Genomic DNA, 21,950 nt, shown 5'->3' with positions numbered 1-21,950 from the left:
TGTATACTGTACACGTTACTGAACACACCAGTTCTAGTATCTGTAGACTGTACACGTTACTGAACGCACCAGTTCTAGTATCTGCAGACTGTACACGTTACTGAACACACCAGTTCTAATATCTGTATACTGTACACGTTACTGAACACCCCAGTTCTAGTATCTGTATACTGTACACGTTACTGAACACACCAGTTCTAATATCTGTATACTGTACACGTTACTGAACACACCAGTTCTAGTATCTGTATACTGTACACGTTACTTAACACATCAGTTCTAGTATCTGTATACTGTACACGTTACTGAACACATCAGTTCTAATATCTGTATACTGTACATGATACTGAAATAATCAGTTCTAATATCTGTATGCTGTACACGTTACTGAACACACCAGTTCTAGTATCTGTAGACTGTACACGCACTGAACACACCAGTTCTAATATCTGTATACTGTACACGTTACTGAACACACCAGTTCTAGTATCTGTATACTGTACACGTTACTGAACACATCAGTTCTAGTATCTGTATACTGTACACGTTACTGAACACACCAGTTCTAGTATCTGTAGACTGTACACGTTACTGAACACCAGTTCTAATATCTGTATACTGTACATGTTACTGAACACACCAGTTCTAGTATCTGTATACTGTACACGTTACTGAACACATCAGTTCTAGTATCTGTACACTGTACACGTTACTGAACACACCAGTTCTAGTGTCTGTAGACTGTACACGTTACTGAACACACCAGTTCTAGTATCTGCAGACTGTACACGTTACTGAACACATCACTCTAGTATCTGTATACTGTACACGTTACTGAACACACCAGTTCTACTATCTGTAGACTGTACATGTTACTGAACACATCAGTTCTAATATCTGTATACTGTACATGATACCTGAAATAATCAGTTCTAATATCTGTATACTGTACACGTTACTGAACTCAAAAATGTTAGTGTCTGTAGATTGTACATGATACTGAACTCACCAATGCTGGTATCTGTAAACTGTACACGTTGCTGAACTTACCAATGCTAGTATCTGTATATTGTACACTTTACTGAACTCACCAATGCTAGTATCTGTATACTATACACATTACTGTACTCATCAGTTCTATTATCTGTATACTGTACACGTTAATAAACTCACCAATGCTAGTATCTGTAGATGGTACATATTCCGACGCTCATAATCCACAGTATGAATGACTTTTATTTCGGCTTTACTTGTTCCACGTGGACCAAACACATATCTAATGGAGAACTTCTCCGAACCCTAGAAAATTTATGGAATAAATACCAAGCTTCAATTTAAACAAATATGAGCACACCTAGTGTGTTTATAAACTGAATTCAAACTCTTGTTTCAAACACAAATATTTGCATTAGAAACCAAATTTTTATTCGTGTTTTAATAGTTACATTTTGCTTTAGTTTTACTAATGTCATTATATTAGTATTGTATTATAAAGTTAAATTAAACTGTTCCTCCACTGGACATGCACCCAGGAGTTTGCAAGACCTAATTTTTCAAATCAGCCAGGAATGTTTGTTTACTGGCTAAAACTTTTACTAAATCCAAACTGGACAAAAGAAAAAAGTAGGCGACTGCTGCACTCTTTGTGAAGTCCGAATCCAAGACTGGCCACAAAACAGATATCGACAATCAGTGAGTAAGTGTACTGATCTTGTACTGATAAAGGAACGTTAACACAAAGTGCATAGGTAAGGTACTTGTGGGAAATGTCAATGTGAATGCAAAGGTTTAGACCCAAAGGTCAAAACGGTACAAAAAACAGGTAGGAAACAGCCAAAGAGAATATTAAAGGCACGAATAAAAAAAATGATTGATTACGTCATTCCATTGGAGAATGAAGACGAAATACCTAGCAACACTTCTGATTTCATGACATTGAAGAAGTGATGCAAATCATACAAAAACTCAAATGTAAAAACACAGCATTTAAGGCGTTTTTGTTGTACTCCAAAATATAGCGATGGTTATTCATCGAATCCACAGCGACATCAAACTTTTCAAATGAAGAAGCTCGATGGAAGGCATAAAGTTTCAGTGACAAGAACAATCGACTGTTTGCATTCTGCATGACAGTATTAAGGATTCTATAAACCATATTACTCTCATATTACATTTAAAGAAGTGAAAGGGAGTCTGAAGATTGGAGAACAAGCTTTTGAATCGGCTAGATGGCACTTTCGTAGACTCAAGTGTACTCTAGAACCTAGAGTACGATCGGGCCAGCATTATTGTAAACGAGATGCAATGAAAGCGGTAGAGTTGATCACCATTGATCGAGGTGGTTAGAATAATCCCACTGACACCAAGGTCAAGGCCTTCGATCTACTCTGAACACAAACAACAAACTATGCTTGATCTTGGCCAAGAGGTCGAAAGGGTAAGTCAACAACACAACAACAGACGTATATCTTCTAAGTTTATTACTGTGTACTATGGGAGTCAAAACCTTGATACAGAGTTCTGGAATGACGGTATATATCATGGTCTGCCAAATCCTGGATGTCGTGGTCTGCCAAATCCTGGATGTCATGGTATGCCAAATCCTGGATGTCGTGGTCTGCCAAATCCTGGATGTCGGTATGCCAAATCCTGGATGTCGTGGTCTGCCAAATCCTGGATGTCATGGTATGCCAAATCCTGGATGTCGGATCTGCCAAATCCTGGATGTTATGATCTGCCAAATCCTGGATGTCTCACCGTTGAAATAATATTTCCAGCATTTATGATTTTATGAAAGATTTCACAATAACGTTGTAATAATTGCATAACGTTGTAACAGTTGTATAACGTTGTAACAATTGTATAACTTTGTAACAGTTGTAAAATCAGTCGATGGACATATCCTAAAAATCTTACACCGATAGCAATGTTGAGAGGATGTAATTATTTGTTCATCTTTATTTTTTTATCACAAAAATCTGTTAAATTTCAAAATATGATAGGTAAGAGAAAAGAACTTACGTGAATCTCAAACTGCACTGGAAGATTACTTTTGTCTTTGTCTCTGGCTACCACGTAACCAACAGTGGTATTCTGGACAGTATTCTTAATAAAACCAAACATTAATTTACCAAGAGTGATATTCTATGGAATTCTATAAAAGAAAACATCACGTAACAAACTGTAACTTTCAGGGTAATTTATTGTCAAAACACATCACGTAACAAAGATGGCATTACGAACATTATTCTGTATAAAACAAAACATCACGTAACCAACTGTAGCCCTCTGGGTAATTTTCTTTGTTAAAAAACATCACGTAACAGCTATGTCAGTATGGACATTATTCGTATAAAACAAAACATCACGTAATCAAATGTAGCTTTCTGGGTAATTTTCTTTGTTAAAAAACATCACGTAACAACTATGGCATTACAGACATTATTCTGTATAAAACAAAACATCACATAACCAACTGTAGCCTTTCTGAAAGATATTCTTTACAAAGTAAAACATTACCTAATATTAGAAACATTCATAAAATAAATATATGTAAGAAAGAAACACAAAGGTAAAAACTAAATGTTTTAGCAATATTAAGTAATTCACTTGTGTTAATAATAACTTGCAAAAAATTATTAATATTCTACATATAGAATAAATCAAAATATCTTATCAGAAATTGTACAAAATCTTAAAACTTCATTCGAGATGTACCAGATCCATTTTAAAAATATTGAAACACTGTGTCCAATAATTCTCTTGTATAGAATAAGTGTTTGTATGTGTGTGTTTTCTTACAGTAAAACCACATCGAGCTATCTGCTGAGCCCACCGAAGGGAATCGAACCCCTGTACAGAATAATGTGCCTGAGACATATTAGTAATATAGTCACATTCCAGAAAAATGAAACATGTTAAATGACGAGACATGATTCCATAAATTTAACCACCATGCTGTGTCAGATTATTTAATTTGAATATAGAAACGTACCTCAGATAGGTTAATAACAGGGTCGTATTCCAAAAAGGGCGACAACACTTCGGTAGCATCAGTGATGAAGATGGTGGACTCATCCTCGGTTGTCTAGGCAACAGATAAATAAAAAGTAGTATTTATACATTCATCATTCCAATACAAAATAATATTTTCGTCTGTTTCCACAAATTTCGTAACAAAACCTTTTTTTCGTTTATTTAGAATTTGAATATTACAATATATTGTATTTATCCAAATGACTTATATTGTACATTTTAGAATTACGTATAAAATTTCACCAAGTTTAAGAGAAACAATCAGTCAGTATAAGCAAGGAAACTACTAGTATAAAGTTGTTGATTTTTACTACAAATAGCCTATTTGAATAATTCTACGGCGGAAAATCGAATCCCAAATTTTAATATTGAAGAGTGAAGAGTTAATAATCATTCATTAGGGGACAGCTATTCTTTCCACAATAGGTAAAATCATATTGTTGTAGTTTAATTTTACTCCAAAATTGGTATTGTAACTCTTAAATGAATTCTTCTAATCACATACAATAATGCACGATATCTTATTTCTTGTGAGATAAGTTTAATAAATTAATATCGTACTAATTAACGTGTTTATTTTAATTTCACGCAAAGCTACATGAGGGCTATCTACGTTATTCGTCCCTAATTTAGCAGTAAAACACAAACTGGAAGGCAGCTAGCCATCACCTCCCACTCTTCTAAACAGATTCGTGTCAATTATTGTGAGATAATTTTAATGTTCTAAAGGGATTCGTGTCAATTATTGTGAGATAATTTTACTGTTCTAAATGGATATCGTACTTTACTGTGAGATAATTTTAATGTTCTAAAGGGATATCGTATTAATTATTTTGTGATAATCTTACTGTTCTAAATGAATATTACATTACGTATTCTGAGATAATCTTACTCATCTAAACAGATGAAGATATCGTAATAATTATTGTATGGTATAAATATAACAAACTATTATCTTACCTCAGCGGGTTCGAAACCCCGTCACACCAAACATGCTCGCCCTTTCAGTCGTGGGGGCGTTATAATGTGACAGTCAATCCCACTATTCGTTGGTAAAAGAGTAACCCAAGAGTTGTTGGTGGTTGGTGATGACTAGCTGCCTTCCCTCTAGCCTTACACCACTAAATTAGGGACGGGTAGTGCAAATAACCCTCATGTAGCTTTGCGCGAAATTCAAACTAAACCATACCAAATCTTACCTCAATGCCATCCGTAACATAAACTGTAAACCTGTACTCCATTTCCTGTAAAATACAAAATGGAAATCGATATAGGTGGATAAGTGCCTAACTCCACTGCAGATGTTTTAAAACACTTTCCAGCCTTTTAATTGTGAATATGCACGCGTTAACCCTCAGCTATTATTAAACACAGGTAAAAAAACATTATGTATGTTAAACAAACTGGATGGCAACAGTCAGAAATATATATCTTCAAACTGCAGTAATATAAGTTAAGTATGCGTTTTACAGAATAATGTTAAATTTTAATACTGAAAGTCATGTAGATATGAATTACGCATTACTGTATCATCCATATATTCTTGTTTATATTCCATTTCACATTACCATCCTTGCATCATTTTACATTTATTAAATGTTTTAACGTTTTTTCTTCTGATTGGTAGTTATTATATTCTACGAATGCGTGTAGTAAAATTTAATATTACGTGTATCTTCTCGTTCACTACATACGTAACTTAGATGTTGGCTTCCTAAGGACACAGATTGAAGAGAGAACAAAAGTACTCTGAAAGTTAGAGTAATATAGAGTTCACCTATTATTGGTTAGTAATTACTGTTTCACCCTGTTGTTAAACTTTTTTAAAGAAACACTATATTTCTGTAAAAAGCTAACCTCAAGGGGTAATTATAACTTCGTTTATACTAGAAGTATTATCACTTTTTTCAAAAAAATTATTATTAGCTGTTACGGCTATAACAAAGTGCACTACCTAGAAACAAATAGAGTGGATTTAGGTTTAAACTGACATTAATGATAAAGTTAGAGAAACTAAAATAAGAAAGATTAATAATTGGATGGTCTGGTATCTTATCAATGATATCATGTATTGTTTATAGAGCAACAAGTGAATATAAGCGGTAATTATCTTTTTAAAATAAAATTATATGTTATTGTTGAATGTTTTGTGTGTATATTTGTAATATGCCTATTGAATAGCTTGGCCGTCCTTACATATATAGTCTATTGACGCTGAAATATCTCACACAAAGTGCAAGAACTGATGTCCATTCATTGAAGAGGTCGCCTGAATAAATGGTAGTAATTTTGCGATCAACGCCGTATCATGGCAGTACGTTCAACATATCTCATCTACATCAGTTAATAAGAACGTACTTTCTTATATGTGTGTCGTATGGCTACAACACATCGTGTTGTATTAACAGAAAAGACAGTTTAGCGATTTTCTACTTTCTTTATCTCGGACTGTGGTAACCCAAACTGACACATATCTTCAGTTAGTGTGTTCTGCTGTACTATTACGTCACATACTAAATTTCAAGACAAACCATAAAGAAATGCTTCAGATACAACATCTCGAAGTTTGATTGAGTTTTTTCATATTTTTTTTCTTTTTCGCACCAAAATTACAGGAACTTTATTTGATATAAAACATATTTAACTTTTGTAGATTGTTATTCAAATTTCGTACACTTTATAACCTACAATTGTCAGCCTATTTGGTATACGTAAATCTTTGTGCACACCTACACCAAAAACACGCAAGCTATCGATCTAACACTTTTACTACAGCTGACAAAATATTTCAATACTGTTTCGGCCAAGCAAGCTAAATTAACATTTTCTAGCTCAAGTTACCAAGAGAATAATATCAGCGAACGACTATTATTGATTATTCATTGTAAACTTGTCAACAAAAATGTACTAAATATTATGAAATTATCCTAATTAAAAGTGTTTAGCGTCAGTTATATTAATTTAAGTAATTAACATAAATAATCATATGTGAGTACCGCTTTATGACAAGAAACTATTAAACTAAATTCTATGGTGTTCCTATAAAAAGTTATGAACATTATTTTAGAGAGGGAAAACTACCACCATATATTTGAAAGAATCTGGTTGGTTCTGTATAAGGTATAGCTAGTTCTCTTATATTTGAAATAATCTGGTTGGTTCTGTATAAGGTATAGTTAGTTCTCTTATATTTGAAAGAATCTGGTTGGTTCTGTATAAGGTATAGTTAGTTCTCTTATATTTGAAAGAATCTGGTTGGTTCTGTATAAGGTATAGTTAGTTCTCTTATATTTGAAAGAATCTGGTTGGTTCTGTATAAGGTATAGTTAGTTCTCTTATATTTGAAATAATCTGGTTGGTTATGTATAAGGTATAGTTAGTTCTCTTATATTTGAAAGAATCTGGTTGGTTATGTATAAGGTATAGGTCTCTTCCGATTAATAGGTTTGCGATTCTACAATTAATGTGGGTTACATTCGAGTATTATTTTCTTACTTGTAAAATGTATCTGAGAACGGCTTACTTGCTGTACTTTGCCAGTGTGTATTGACCTAAAGTCACGATATCTAGTTAAAACCACCTTAAGTGTGAAAAAAAGGCCAAAGAAGAGATAGATCGTACGAATGAAAGAAATGAAATCAAAACTGGTAGGTACTCCTGTAGCACTGGTAACAATTTTACTCAAATATACATTAATTATGATTACGTCTAGGATCCTGTATACAAAATCAATATTGTGTCATATTATCAATTTCTCTATTTAACACCACGTTAATTACTTTCTATCTCTAATTTCACATTTCTTATAACTATTATCACATCTAAGTTATTTATATATTGTACCCACCTTTTTTGGGTCAAACTGAACCTGACATCAACAGCTCTAGGTTATGACTGGCTGGTTCTCAAGACCAACTTACACTGAGCATAGTTTACGTGACGTCATTATCCGTGCCTTTATATATCATTACACTTAATCCTTCATTAGAGTTTTGGGTCTCGTTTGAAAACTATTATTAATTGGTAAATTAAGCAGCGTATGTTTTGTCACCCATCATCATGCCCAAGATGAACAAAAATGATACTTAGCTGATTATTGAATGAAAAATTACTGTGAAATCCTTATTAATACTATAAGTGTAACTACCAGACTGGCCGCCATTTTGTATGAAAAATTACTGTGAAATCCTTATTACTACTATAAGTGTAACTACCAGACTGACCACCATTTTGTATTTCATTACTTTAATTCGAACGCTCAATCTTTTTTTATTCCACAACTTTTTCCCCACACCAAAGTGTCATCATGAAGAACAAAATGTTTCAGTTAGATCTTTTAGTAACATCCTTCTTCTTACATAGAGATCTCATCTAATCGAACAACAAATCTGTACAGAAAGTTTGTTATCTAAGCGCAAAACAATACAATAAGTTACCTGCGCTCTGTCCACCACGGGTAATCAAACCTAAGTTTTCAGTGTTTTAAGTATGTAATGAGACCCCAATGGTGGCGTATTCAGGTAGGGGATAGAGGGAGCCCATGGTCTTAATAGGGGTGCATTGATAATTTTATTCTATGCAAAATTAGATGGGGTGTAGGGCTCACAAAAGTTAGTAGCCCCTACCCACACACAACCTTAAATCCACCACTGAACCCAAAAGTTTGTTCTAAGTCCGGAACAGATTTTCTTGTCTCCAGGTGAGACAGTTATAAGTCTACGGATTTACAAAGCTATATTCAAGGGTTCGAATCTGATCAGTGGACACAGCAGACAGCCCGATGTAGCTTTGTTGTAAAAAAATACACAGATTTTGTTTGTTGTAGACCTACTCTGTAAATAAATATTCCTCAAAAGCTTCTGAGAGAGACTTAGGAAATAGTTATTATTTAAAGGAGTTATTAGAACAATATCTTTACTGTTTGTTTGTTTGTTTGTTGTTGGGTTTTTTCGTTTTTTAATGAGATTTATTCTTTCTGGTTATTTTTCCCTGATTTTATTATTATTATTGATTTATTAACATTTATGATAAACAGTTTATTAATATTGATATAACGTCCTAGCCAGGCACTTGTTCATTAATTGTGTTTTTGTTGTTGAACCCTGATCGTAGCGTCGTGTTAATTATAGATCGCTACAAGATTGTTGCCATGGCAGTGTACATGATTGAATATATATGTAAAACGGCTGGTTTGGGTTGAAAAATTTTATGTAGAGGAGCAAACAACGATTGACGATGACCGAAGAAGGTCGAAACGTTGTTCGCTCCTCTACATAAAAAATTTTCTCAACCCAAACGAGCCGTTTTTAAATATATATATTTCTCGAGAAGTGGGTTTTCTCGTCATTACTGATTAGTGTACATGATTGGACTGTAGCCACATTAAAACTATTCACTGGGCTTGAGCAAGATCGTTGACTCGGTAATTTTCGTAACTGACCGGTTTTTCTCGTAAGTCTAAAAGCCGGAGAAATAGCAACACGAACACGTAATATCATTCATAATGTTGATTTGGCACCAAGTATGATATGGGCAACAAAGTATAGTTTATATTAAGTGCCTCGCTGTAGCGTTGGAGACTTTGAGCTTTTAAACTACTGGGATTTTCATATTTCTGTTATAAGCAACTAGAAGCTATAACTTCAATAAAAGAAGTTTCCAAGTTACCGTGGGTCTTTTACGTAGAATGACGTTCGCTTCGGTAAAGCTAGCGGATCTAACCTCCAAAAGTTCATCAGCTCCTGACCCACGAACACCAAAGGTCAACACGTCAGGAATGTCAAAGTCATGGCCTTCAAACGGTATATAATACTTCCTATGACAAATACACGAATTTCTTCACATCAGACTACAAAACTTGAAAGAGACAAATAAGAATTTGTAACGTCAGACTACTAAACCTTGAGTAAGATAAATAACAAGAATTTCCTAACATCAGACTACTAAACCTTAAGATAAATAACAAAAATTTCCTAACATTAGACTATAAAACCTTAAGTAAAACAAATAACAAGTTTCCTAACATCAGACTACTAAACCTTGAGTAAGATAAATAAAAATTATACTTTTCTTGGCAAAAGGAACGAACTTTTTTTTGTATGTGTCTGTGTATTTATATACTTTGGTCTCCTTTCATAGTTCTTAGGCCTAAAACTGTGAAATCTCACCATCTCTCTGTTCTGTTTTTGTATATTAAGAAACCGCTACTTTTAATCATTTTAAAAACTAAAACAAAATTAAAACAAACAATTCGACAAAAGTAGAAGTTAAGGGTAATTTTTGGCTACAAAAAATTTCTACTATCATGCTACTTTTAACATCTTTAAAGGTTATTAGGGTTAACTACCATACCCATTACCTTTTCCAGACGGCGAACTAGTACATTTTATTTTTTGTGCAAATCCTATTTGCACTTCCACACACTTTGTTTTACTTTATCTATGTTCCTCTGAGTATGTCTTGACATGCTCAATGCTTTTGAAAGTTACTACCTCAGATATGTTCTTTAATAATTATACCTTTCATACTTCTTGACAAAAGAAATAATCTTTAATTTTCTTGTTTCGCGTATGTCAGTAGCATTATAATAAAGTTATTATAATTACAAAAGGGACAGAAATACACACAAGATATTTTAAGTAATAAGAATTTCAAAACATCAGACTATAATAATTTTACTTATTTGTGCTGAAGTTAGAGAGGTACGTACTTATACTTTTATTGATGTGACCAAATGTTGATGTTGTTATCTTTAAAAATTAAGCAGTTTTTTTGAAACTTCATAAATGTTTCGTTTTTAATAACGGATTTTCCATAATTCAACTACATAGATTTCGAAAATATTTTTTTTCTATCACTCAAGAATTTCCTTTACAAATTGGAAAGAAAAACCCTCTTAACTAGATCAAATTATTATTTAGTTTATCACAATGAACACTTTTTTATGGTTATGTTTGGGTTCTAGAACGGTCTGTGAGACTCTCACGTCGCGATTGATCTAAAGAAATCTACAGTCAGTGATTGTTCACATTTTAAGCACAACAAAATGTGACCCGATTTAATGAAAATTACTCACTTGTGTAAAAGTAGATGTACTACATTTTGAGAATAACCTCTACGTGATGGAGAAAATAAATATCATTTTTCGATTTCAGGGTACGAGAATTACTGTAGAACGTGTAAACATTTCCAGACAATAAAACCATCGTGCCCTGTGTAATCAGAGTCTAGAAAAACTGAAAACAGAAGAGGAAAGAGAGATAGAACAAACAATTATTAACCCTTAAACAATGGGAATGTTGTAGGTAGCAGCATCAATTAATGAAGGCCGCCGTTCAAGGGTTGACTAATAATTTGGAGCGACAGATACTTTGTAGTTTTTACAACCAGTCAACAATTGTTCATTGTTATATGAAATATGCAAAATGTAAAGATAAATAAAATATTATCACATTAAATTATGGAAGCCTTACCCACTTTTGTCTCTCTGGAAGCTTCAACACACGCATGTTGTGTGACACTTCAATATTTGGAGCATTTCCTAGAAAAATAAGAGATTACAACAATGTTGTTGTTTTTTAAGTGTGATTTTAGTTTCTCATAGAGTGTGATTAATGAGAAATGCTCCGTAAAAAGCGAAAATAAAAATAGGAAAAGTGAACAGTAATTACAACCCTTTATATTTTTGAGCTATACTACAAGAATCAACATTACACTCAGAATCTTGAAACGTTATTTATGTGCATGTCGTTAACCCTAATGTAATTAAAACTCAAAGCAAGCCTAATTTATACTGAAGCTATTTATAAAATCATTTAAATACGGTTCGGTTCGCTGAGCTTGGAGACTCTTCCTATCAATAACAGTTTAAAGAAGTAATAAAATAAGTGAAGATTATGTCCAGCAAAAAAAGTCGTGTAAATTGATCAAGATAGAGATTTATGACACCCACTAACACCCAGACTTTATGTAAATATTCCAGTTTAAATATATTTATACCAGAAGTTATACAAGTACAGCAGTTTAATGAATTTCTATAACTGTAAGAAATGGCTCTGCTATAATAAAGGCTGTAATATTATATAAGGTACTTCAAAAAATAAATCATAGTCAATAACTATCAACACACACAAGTAAATAAACTTACAACGTGAAACAAACCTGCACAAGTCCTATATCGGTGTTAACTTAATAACTACCATCGTTAAGATTGTGATCTATATAAATTTAAACATATAAATGTTTAATATATTTGGCCAAAATCTTAAGGCTAATGAACATAAAGAAAAATATGCATTTTGTGTTGTTTGTGTTGCTTCGAAAGATGAAAATAAGAAAAGGGAGAATAAAAATAAAAAAACTTTTAGTATTTACTAGAGAACATGTGAACACTATGAAATTAGCTCAAATATTAGCTGGTCAAAAGTTTAAGACCATACTGAAGCGAAGCGTTAATCGGTAAACACGTAACGAAATTTAGTCATTTGTGTTCAAGCATTGCGTTGTCAACATCTCCTACTGACATCTCCTGTGTTACATTGAGTAAAAACATGGCAAAGGCTAAAAAGTTGAAAGAGTTTGAACTTGGCAGAATTGTCGAGCTGCAAAAGCAAGGTCTCTCTCAACGTGTCATCTCTGGTGAAATTAAGCGATGTAAAACTGCTGTTGCAAATTTCTTAAAAGACCCTAAGGGATACGGAACGAGAATTTCAAGTGGTCGGCCCAAGAAAATTTTGCCGGCGTTGAGCAGGAGGATTCGATGGGTTGTCCGGCAAGACACCAGCCGATAGTCGAACCAGATTAAGGCCCTTACGGATGCAGAATGCAGCTCAAGAACAATAAGATGGCATCTACGAGAAAAACGCTTTAAAATCGTAAACCTCTTCAAAAGCCACACCTCCTTCCACACCACGAAACAGCTCGGTTAAACTTTGCTGAGAAGCACCAAACATGGAACGTAGAAACGTAAATCAATGTTTTGTTCTCTGATGAGAAAAAAAAAATAACCAGGATGAACCAAATGGCTTCCAACGTTACTGGCACGCTAAAGATATCCCATCGGAAATATTTTCTACACGACACAGTGGAGGAGGTTCCATCATGATCTGGGGTGCTTTCTCCTTCCATGGAACAATGGCGCTTCAGGTTATACAGGGGCGTCAAACAGCAGCTGGCTACATTGGCATGTTGGAGAGAGCATCCTTTATTGAAGACGCTCGCTTGTGTGGAAATGACTGGATTTTTCAGTAGGACAATGCTGCAATCCACAATGCCCGTAGGACAAAGGACTTTTTTCATGGCAAATAACGTGATTCTTTTGGACCATCCAGCGTGTTCGCCCGAACTGAACCCCATTTAAATTGTTTGGGGGCGGATGGCAAGGGAAGTTATACAAATGAACGTCAGTTCCAAACAGTGCATGATCTTCGTGAAGCCATCTTCACCACTTGGAATAACGTTCCAGCCAGCCTTCTGTGAACGCTTATGTCGACCATGCAAAAGCGAATGTTTGCAGTTATTCGCAGTAACGGCCGTGCAACTCATTACTGAGACCTCTTGTCGGGCATTTTCTACCCTGTTTAGGACTTGTTTTTGGTATGGTCTTAAACTTTGACCAACTAGTATTTAGGCTAATTTCATAGTGTTCACATTTTCCCTATTAAATGATAAAAAAAATTATTTTTATTTTCCCTTTTCTTATTTTCATCTTTCGATGCTCTACTCAAATAAGTGGTTGAGTCTAACAACGCAAAATCCATATTTTTTTCTTTATGTTCATTGGTCTCAAGATTTTGGCCAGCACTGTATACTCTTAGAATGAATAAGGTTATAATACAAGAAGGTTGCTAGAGCGTCTAAAGTTTCAGTAAGACATTTAATAGAAACTTAAGTATAATAAGTTGTTTTTACCTTCTATTATTTCACTCTGTAGAAATAACGTTAAAATTGTCCATATCCAAATCTTCTCCATTTTCTTTCATGAGTTAGATGTTTTACTTTCATATGGTCCTGAAAAATAACCAGTTGTTAACTAAGGTTTCTATAATTAAATATATAGCATCTCATGTTCTGTAATCATTCTTGTATTCATTCTAACAACTAGATCATAAGTACCGATTAATTTGACTACACGTATCTAAATAATTGGATCTTTGTATTTAGAAGTGTTAATATTATGTTATGGTATCTTATTACTATTTTTCAAGATGTGCCTGGAGCAGAATCATTCTCCAGAGATGTAACAACGTAAACATATTTTTTGAAATGTGTATTTTATTTACATATGCAAAGATGACTGTTAAGTTTTATATGCTTGCTTTGACTTACAAATGCAGAAACCGTTATTAGTATGCAAGACAATAGTTAAAAGTCATGATTTTTCTATCTTTCAAACAAGTGTAATAGAAAGTGCTCATGTAGCAGGAACGTTGATATTTTATCAAATACCGTTTCTCTAAGTGGATATTCATAAATAACTGTCACGAGGCAACAAAAGTGACTAAATCAATCACATGCTGGTCACTGATCAATGGGGAGCTATTAAATACGTTTTTAAGTACATCAGACCGATTTCTTGAAAATTCGATTAACTTCGTATGAAAGACTTTACAAACCTATCGTGTAACAGCCTATAACTAGTTTTCAAACTAATTATCTCGGATACAAACAGGAAAGCTTATTAGGCATCTGTGCCTTATGTTAGTATATTTGGAAGGAACTTAAACCACATCCACTACTATAATTCTCAAGTGATAACTATAACGAACTTTGCATCATTATATTCGGATTACGATCAAATAACACAACTTTTAACACTCATTTACACCAAGTGTCATGATATGCTGCCGTGTGTGTGGCAAGTTATAACTGTGATAGTCAATCCTGCTGCTTGGCGAAGAATTGTCCAATATTGGTAACAAGTACTACTGCCTGGATTTTTTGTAATTTGTCTGAATCTTAGGGGCTTGACGAAGACATTTAGCCCATGCGTGGTATTCTGTACCGTTCTGATTGAGAATACTGGAGTTAATTATACATGATCTTAGACATTGGTCTTAATAATGTGTGTGTGTGTCACAGATTACACATTCCACCTCAGCTCTATGTCGGTTGGTTTATCAACTGTTACATATATTTCACAAAGTGAATGAAGTACTACTTACATAATAGCAAACTCACAGATTACATTACATTCCACCTCAGCTCTACGTCGGTTGGTTTATCAACTGTTGCATATATTTCACAAAGTGAATGAAGTACTACTTACATAATATCAAACTCACAGATTACATTACATTCCACCTCAGCTCTATGTCGGTTGGTTTATCAACTGTTACATGTATTTCACAAAGTGAATGTCATACTACTTACATAATATCAAACTCACAGATTACATTACACTCCACCTCAGCTCTATGTCGGTTGGTTTATCAACTGTTACATGTATTTCACAAAGTGAATGTCATACTACTTACATAATATCAAACTCACAGATTACATTACATTCCACCTCAGCTCTATGTCGGTTGGTTTATCAACTGACTTGCTGATTTGCTTATTAAAATCAATTTAATGTAACGAACCTAATCTCCATATGCAGACAATGCCCATTCACTGACTTGGCCAACCAGTTATCTATGTTTAAAAAGCCTTTCCGATGGTGCTTTGACAAGTCTGTAGGTTTATATCAGTAAATCTTGGGTTACGACACCTGCGGCAGGTAGGCAGAGCACAAATAGCTCACTGTATGATTTTGTACTTTATAACAACCAAAAAAGGGACTAGTAAAGAGCATGATTGTGAGAGAAAAATAACTTTTTTTTTCCTAAGTTTTCATGATCTACACGTGTGGAAGTTCTATATCGTAACGTAACTATTTCATTTTCTTATTGATAAACAACTCATTTGGCCCTAAAATTAAAGAATATGCTTTAATGAACTTAACAAAGTTCCCGGCCTGGTATGATCAAGTGATTAGAGCTCTCGACTCATAATCTGAGAGTCGGAGGTTTGAGTTCCCTCACACCAAACCTGCTCACCCTTTCAGCAAGGGGGCGAAAAAACGTTTCGGCCAACACCGCTATTCATTGCTAAATTAGGGACGGCTAGCACAGATAACCCTCGTGTAGCTTTGCGCGAAATTCAAAGCAAACAAAGAAACATGAAAATGTTGTACATATTGATGTTACTGTGATAAGTTATAGATAGGTTTGAACAAGCAAAATACTGTACCTCGAAACTTGTTTATTTGGACTTATTATTGTCGTGCATGTTGTTCAAGTAATCAACATGTATTTTTTAATAAAATAATGTAGACGTATTTTTGATAAAACGTTGTATTGTATGATAAAATATTGTTCCTGCATTCTTTACAAAAGGTTGTATTATTTGGTAGGATTTTGTTGTTACATGTTTATAACATTAAGGTGTAGTCTACCGAAGGAAATCGAACCGCTGATTTTAGCATTACAAATCCGTAGACTTACTGCCGTACCAGCGGAGAACATTATATTCCATATGGGGTTTATTTTATTTTAATTATAGCTTGTGTGATTGAATAATCAAAATGAAATCCACCTCTTTTCGTGTTAGTGCATCAGAACTTAAGCTACATTAATTAATTCTCATAACAAAACCTGATACAAAATGTTCATAAGTGAAGATCTGTATTCTCAAACTAACATTATGCTTTGATCTCTTTTCTATCTGTCTAAACAGAAAGCCACTTTCACTAAATTATTTTAATTGTGTCAAATATTCTGATGATATAATTCGTAATTATTTATTTTAGTTTAACTGTTCTGTAAACTTTAAGCTATGACTTGTTTAACATTTGTGGAACATTTTGTTAAACTGATCTGTATTTTATCAGGAGAGAGTTTGTAAATATATCTTCTAATGAACATGGAGCAGCTACGCAGGTATTATCACATCATCTGTTTGATACATGTGGGAACTGTGAAATCACGTTACGTCTTCCGTTAGATACAAGCTGAAAATGTAAAATCATGCTTATTCCGTTAGATACGAGCAGAAAATGTAAAATCATGTTACATCTGTTAGATACAAGCTGAAAATGTAAAATCATGTTACATCTGTTAGATACAAGCTGAAATTGTAGAATCATGTTATACATTTCATTAGATACAAGCTGAAAATATGAACTCATGTTACATCATCCGTTAGATACACGAAAACTGTAAAATAATGTTACACATTTCGTTAGACACAAGCTAAAAATGTAAAATCACGTTACATACATATAGGATATATAAAATCATGTTACATCTTCCGGTAGATACACGCAAAAAGTGTCAAATCATGTTACACATTTCGTTAGATGCAGCTTGGAATGTTAAATGTCCCTCGAACCGTTACATGCAATGAAAAATGTAAAATCACGTTGTCTCGCTTAGCCTTAAAATAAGAAAAATACGTTTGTGCCTTCTCGTCTGTTCCTATGAGCAAGGTTTACCTCGTAAGAATACAACATACAATTGCCACACTTAAAGCTATGTCCTAATATCATTTCTTACTTGTATGAAAAAAACATTTTCACTATAAGATGTAATGTTTGTATCTAAACAAAAACAAAAATTGGCAATAATCTATACATGTCTATTTATCATAGATTAATTTAAAAAATCTAATGAAATTTCGCTGAGATTGGATACAGAATAAACATTATCAGAGAAAAACTGAGTACAGAACACAATAAGGTATACATGAAGAGGCATTTCAGCTAATCAGTCTACTTTCTGGTGGACACGATGCGTATAAGACTTCTGTCAAAAATGTCGAGAGGCACATAAAACATGTTACATGTTTCTCATTAACTTGAGATTAAAAAAAAGATCCACCTACATAGATTATAATTAAACAATAATCCAGTAAATGTTTTTTTGTTTTTTGGAATTTCGCACAAAGCTACTCGAGGGCTATCTGTGCTAGCCGTCCCTAATTTAGCAGTGTAAGACTAGAGGAAAGGCAGCTAGTCATCACCACCCACCGCCAACTCTTGGGCTACTCTTTTACCAACGAAAAGTGGGATTGACCGTCACATTATAACGCTCCCACGGCTGAGAGGGCGAGCATGTTTGGCGCGACTCGGGCGCCAACCCGCGACCCTCAGATTACGAAGCGCACGTCTTAACGCGCTAGGCCATGCCAGGCCTAATCCAGTAAACAAAGGAGATAATTTAATATACCAGTTTAAGTTATATTGATTAAAACGCATCAGTTTGTTAGTTGGATATAATAAAAGATAAAATGTTTGCTCAGCACACATTGATGGTAGTTGTGCCTAAAGCTAAAATTTTACCATTGGTAAAATTACATTAACAACAACTGCAATGGTAGATAGAATATGCTAACACTTAACCAGAATAAGGCCCGGCATGGCCAAGTGTGTTAAGGCGTTCGACTCGTAATCCCAGGATCGCGGGTTCAAATCCCGGTCGCACAAAATATGCTCGCCCTTTCAGCCATGGGGCGTTATATGTGCGGTCAATCCCACTATTCGTTGGTAAAAGAGTATCCCGAGAGTTGGCATGGTGCAGTGATGACTAGCTGTTTTCTCTCTAGTCTTACACTGCAAAATTAGAGACGGCTAGCGCAGATAGCCTCGAGTAGCTTTGCGCGAAATTCATAAACAAACTTTACCAGAATAAAAAGTATACGTTAAAACTTTCTTGGAGTAGCTGGGAATATGTTAAACATTTATTAGAGTTGTCTCTACTAAGAAGCCAGGTTTATAAAGAGAAATGTCAAACATTTATCAGGGTTTTCTTTACTAAGCTTGTGGTTTGTAAAGGGAATATGTTAAACATCATTAGAGTTGTCTCTACTAAGAAGCCAGGTTTATAAAGGGAATATGTTAAACATTTAACAGAGTTGGTCTACTAAGAAGCCAGGTTTATAAAGAGAAATGTTAAACATTTATCAGAGTTGTCTCTACTGAGAAGCCAGGTTAGATAAAGAGAAATGTTAAACATTCATCAGAGTTGTCTCTACTAAGAAGCCAGATAATTATATAGGCAGAGAAAATGTTAAACATTTATCAGAGTTGTCTCTACTAGAAGCCAGGGTTTATAAAGAAATATGTTAAACATTCATCAGAGTTGTCTCTACTAAGAAGCCAGGTTTATAAAGAGAAATGTTAAACATTTATCAGAGTTGTCTCTACTAAGAAGCCAGGTTTGTAAAGAGAAATGTTAAACATTCATCAGAGTTGTCTCTACTAAGAAGCCAGGTTTGTAAAGAGAAATGTTAAACATTTATCAGAGTTGTCTCTACTAAGAAGCCAGGTTTATAAAGAGAAATGTTAAACATTTATCAGAGTTGTCTCACTAAGAAGAGGTTTGTAAAGAGAAATGTTAAACATTTATCAGAGTTGTTCTACTAAGAAGCCAGGTTTATAAAGAGAAATGTTAAAACATCAGAGTTGTCTCTACTAAAAAAGCCAGGTTTGTAAAGAGAAATGTTAAACATTTATCAGAGTTGTCTCTACTAAGAAACCAGGTTTGTAAAGAGAAATGTTAAACATTTATTTTTAAAGTTGCCCTTAATAACAGGCCAGATTTATAAACGGACGAATACGTGTTCACTATGAACGTTTCACTATTTATAGTGTGTCATTATACACAGATTATTTTGTAATGAATAGCATTTCATCTTTAAATTCAATTACAGTGGTACCTCGATTCTCGAACTTTATCCGTTCCAGAAGGCTGTTCGAAAACCGAATAAATTTTCCCCATAAGAAATACTGTATATTAAATTAATCCGTTACAGACCTCCAAATATTACGCATTATGAAGCATTTAAAGTAAAAATATTGCTTATTTATACGTGCATAATAATACTTGCATGTCAACCACAAAACTATAAACACAATAAAAACAATAAATGAAAATTTAACTGCACTTTACCTGTGCTGAGGAGAGCTGATGGCGTAAGTGAAAGGTGGTGAGGAACGGAGAGTAGGAGGGTTATTATTGTTTGAAGGGGAGTCACCTTGCATAAAAACGTCAGATAGCTCTCCTTCTGTTCTCTTCTCTTCTGTCTCTTGCACCGCTACAACCTGCTTGAGATTCACTGGATCTATTTCTCACTAAAACTTGTCTAATGAGGTTTGTTTCTGCCTGCATTTTAAAATATTTCTGAAGTAAGACATGGCATTGTCAAAAGGTTTATGCTGCAGTTTGCTACAGCTTGTCAGGGTGAATTTTTCCACAAAACTTTGTAACTCTCCCATTTTCCACACATTTCCTTGATTAGTGAACTAGGAACATCCTTCCTTCCCCTCCTTCTCATCTGAAGACACTTCCTCAGATGCCTTCTGTTGCTGCTCCTTCTGAAGGTCTTGGAGTTCTTCCGTGGTGAGCTCAGTATTGTGGTCTTCCACCAACTCCTCCACATCATCACTACCACATTAAAGCCCATACACTTGCTTAGTGAGACAATATCTCGACAATAGGCTCAGCCTTAAAGCCTTCAAAGTCTCTCTATCTGAGTCTGGCCACAATTTCTTCCAGGCTAGTTCATGGTCCCTCAAAGACACTTCCCTCCAGGCTTTGTCTATGATCCTCCAAGCAATGGAGGATATTAAAGTGATTTTTCCAGAACTCTCTGAGGGTTAACTCTGTGTCAGAGGTCATTTCAAAGCACCTTTGAAACAGTGCTTTGGGGTTTTGTTTCTTAAAGTTCGATATGGCCTACTGGTCCATGGGCTGAATGAGAGGAGTCGTGTTAGGGGCAAGAGCTTCACCGCAATGAAACTGTACCCCTCCACCAACCCGTCCTCAAGCTTGGTGGGTAAGCAGGTGCATTGTCTATCACAAGAAAGCCTTAAGTGACAACTGTTTTTCCGTGAGGTAATCTGTTATACTTGAGGCAAACACTTCATGGACCCACTTCATAAAAAAATTGCCTGGTTACCATGCTTTATTATTAGCCCTCCACACGACATTTAGTTTACTTTTCAGAACATTATTTTTTCTTAAACACCCCTGGTTCTCAATTGGTACACAAGCAAAAGCTTAAGTTTTAAGTCCTTACTTGCATTACTACATAACAATAGAGTTAGCCTGTCCTTCATTGGCAGGTGTCCTAGCAGTGACTTCTCCTCCAGGATGTAGGTCCTCTTGGCATTTTCCCAAAGAGGCCTGTCTTATCACAGTTGAGCACTTGTTGGGAAATAAAACCCTCAGCTTTACATAGTCCCAAATTCCCTAACAAATTTATCAGCAGCGTCTTTGTTAGAACTGGCACCCTCCCTATGTCTCACCACACTATGTATGCCACTTCTCTTCCTAAATTTTTCAAACCATCCCTACTAGCCTTAAAGGCATCACTTGTATCAGCACTCGTTCCAGGGTGTTTTCAGGAGATCAGCAACTGCTTTGCTTTCTCACAAATGATGGTCTCAGAAATGCTATCACCAGCTAACTATTTTTTCGTTTACCCAAATTAACAACAGTTTTTCTACCTATTCCATTGTTTGTGATCTTTGTTTCGTAAGCACTGTTCACTCCTTTTGCAACATCAGATCCTTTGATGACCTCTTTATTTTCAGTATGGTGCAGACTATAGACTTCGCCATATCAAACTGTGTAGCAAGGACAGACACGCGAACATCACTCTCATATCTTTTTTCATCTCTATTGTGGTTCTAACAACTTTTCTGTTTGCTGCTTTCATTATCTTTCTTTGACTCCATGGAGGCTTATTTAATCAGAATATTTAGAAAAACAAAAAAAAACGAGAACGTTCACAGCAGATTTTAGCGGGGATGTGGACTGAGCGACAGGTGTGGGTAAAATGTTTTGGGCGCTTTATGGGCTGAAAATGGTCGAAGGGTCGTTCAATCAGTCGGGTTATTGCGGTTCCGCTACGACAGCTTGGTTCTGGAACCG

At 34.7% G+C, this 21,950-nt stretch overlaps 2 protein-coding genes across 2 annotated transcripts in view; one reads left to right on the top strand and one right to left on the bottom strand.

The window, feature by feature from the left end:
- Nucleotides 1–1,140: 1,140 nt before the first annotated feature.
- Nucleotides 1,141–16,551, bottom strand: LOC143242358 (cadherin-86C-like). Its single transcript, XM_076485715.1, has 7 exons — nt 16,521–16,551; nt 11,512–11,575; nt 9,703–9,850; nt 5,235–5,279; nt 3,995–4,087; nt 3,022–3,105; nt 1,141–1,299 (listed from the first exon to the last, which is right to left on the bottom strand). Exons 1-7 carry the CDS (start codon nt 16,549–16,551, stop codon nt 1,141–1,143), a joined length of 624 nt encoding a protein of 207 aa, XP_076341830.1.
- Nucleotides 16,552–18,303: 1,752 nt separating this feature from the next.
- Nucleotides 18,304–21,950, top strand: part of LOC143242357 (cadherin-6-like) — a 14,948-nt gene continuing 11,301 nt past the window's right edge. The window contains exon 1 of the mRNA XM_076485714.1: nt 18,304–18,360. Within this exon, the coding sequence (XP_076341829.1) occupies nt 18,304–18,360 (57 nt within the window). The remainder of the gene's footprint in view (nt 18,361–21,950) is intronic.

Source organism: Tachypleus tridentatus, unplaced genomic scaffold (assembly GCF_004210375.1).
Source record: "Tachypleus tridentatus isolate NWPU-2018 unplaced genomic scaffold, ASM421037v1 Hic_cluster_2, whole genome shotgun sequence".
Lineage (NCBI taxonomy): Eukaryota > Metazoa > Arthropoda > Merostomata > Xiphosura > Limulidae > Tachypleus > Tachypleus tridentatus.
Note: the sequence above shows the minus strand (reverse complement) of the source record. Positions and strands in the feature narration are given on the sequence as shown.

Excerpts from the sequence above, each read along its gene's own strand:
- LOC143242358 (XM_076485715.1), bottom strand. The coding sequence starts at position 16,551 with ATGGAATATAATGTTCTCCGCTGGTACGGCA. Across the intron at positions 11,576-16,520 it reads TGTTCTCCGCTGGTACGGCA|GAAATGCTCCAAATATTGAA; the intron begins GTAAGTCTACGG and ends TTATTTTTCTAG. Across the intron at positions 1,300-3,021 it reads CAGTGCAGTTTGAGATTCAC|GGTTCGGAGAAGTTCTCCAT; the intron begins GTAAGTTCTTTT and ends TAAATTTTCTAG.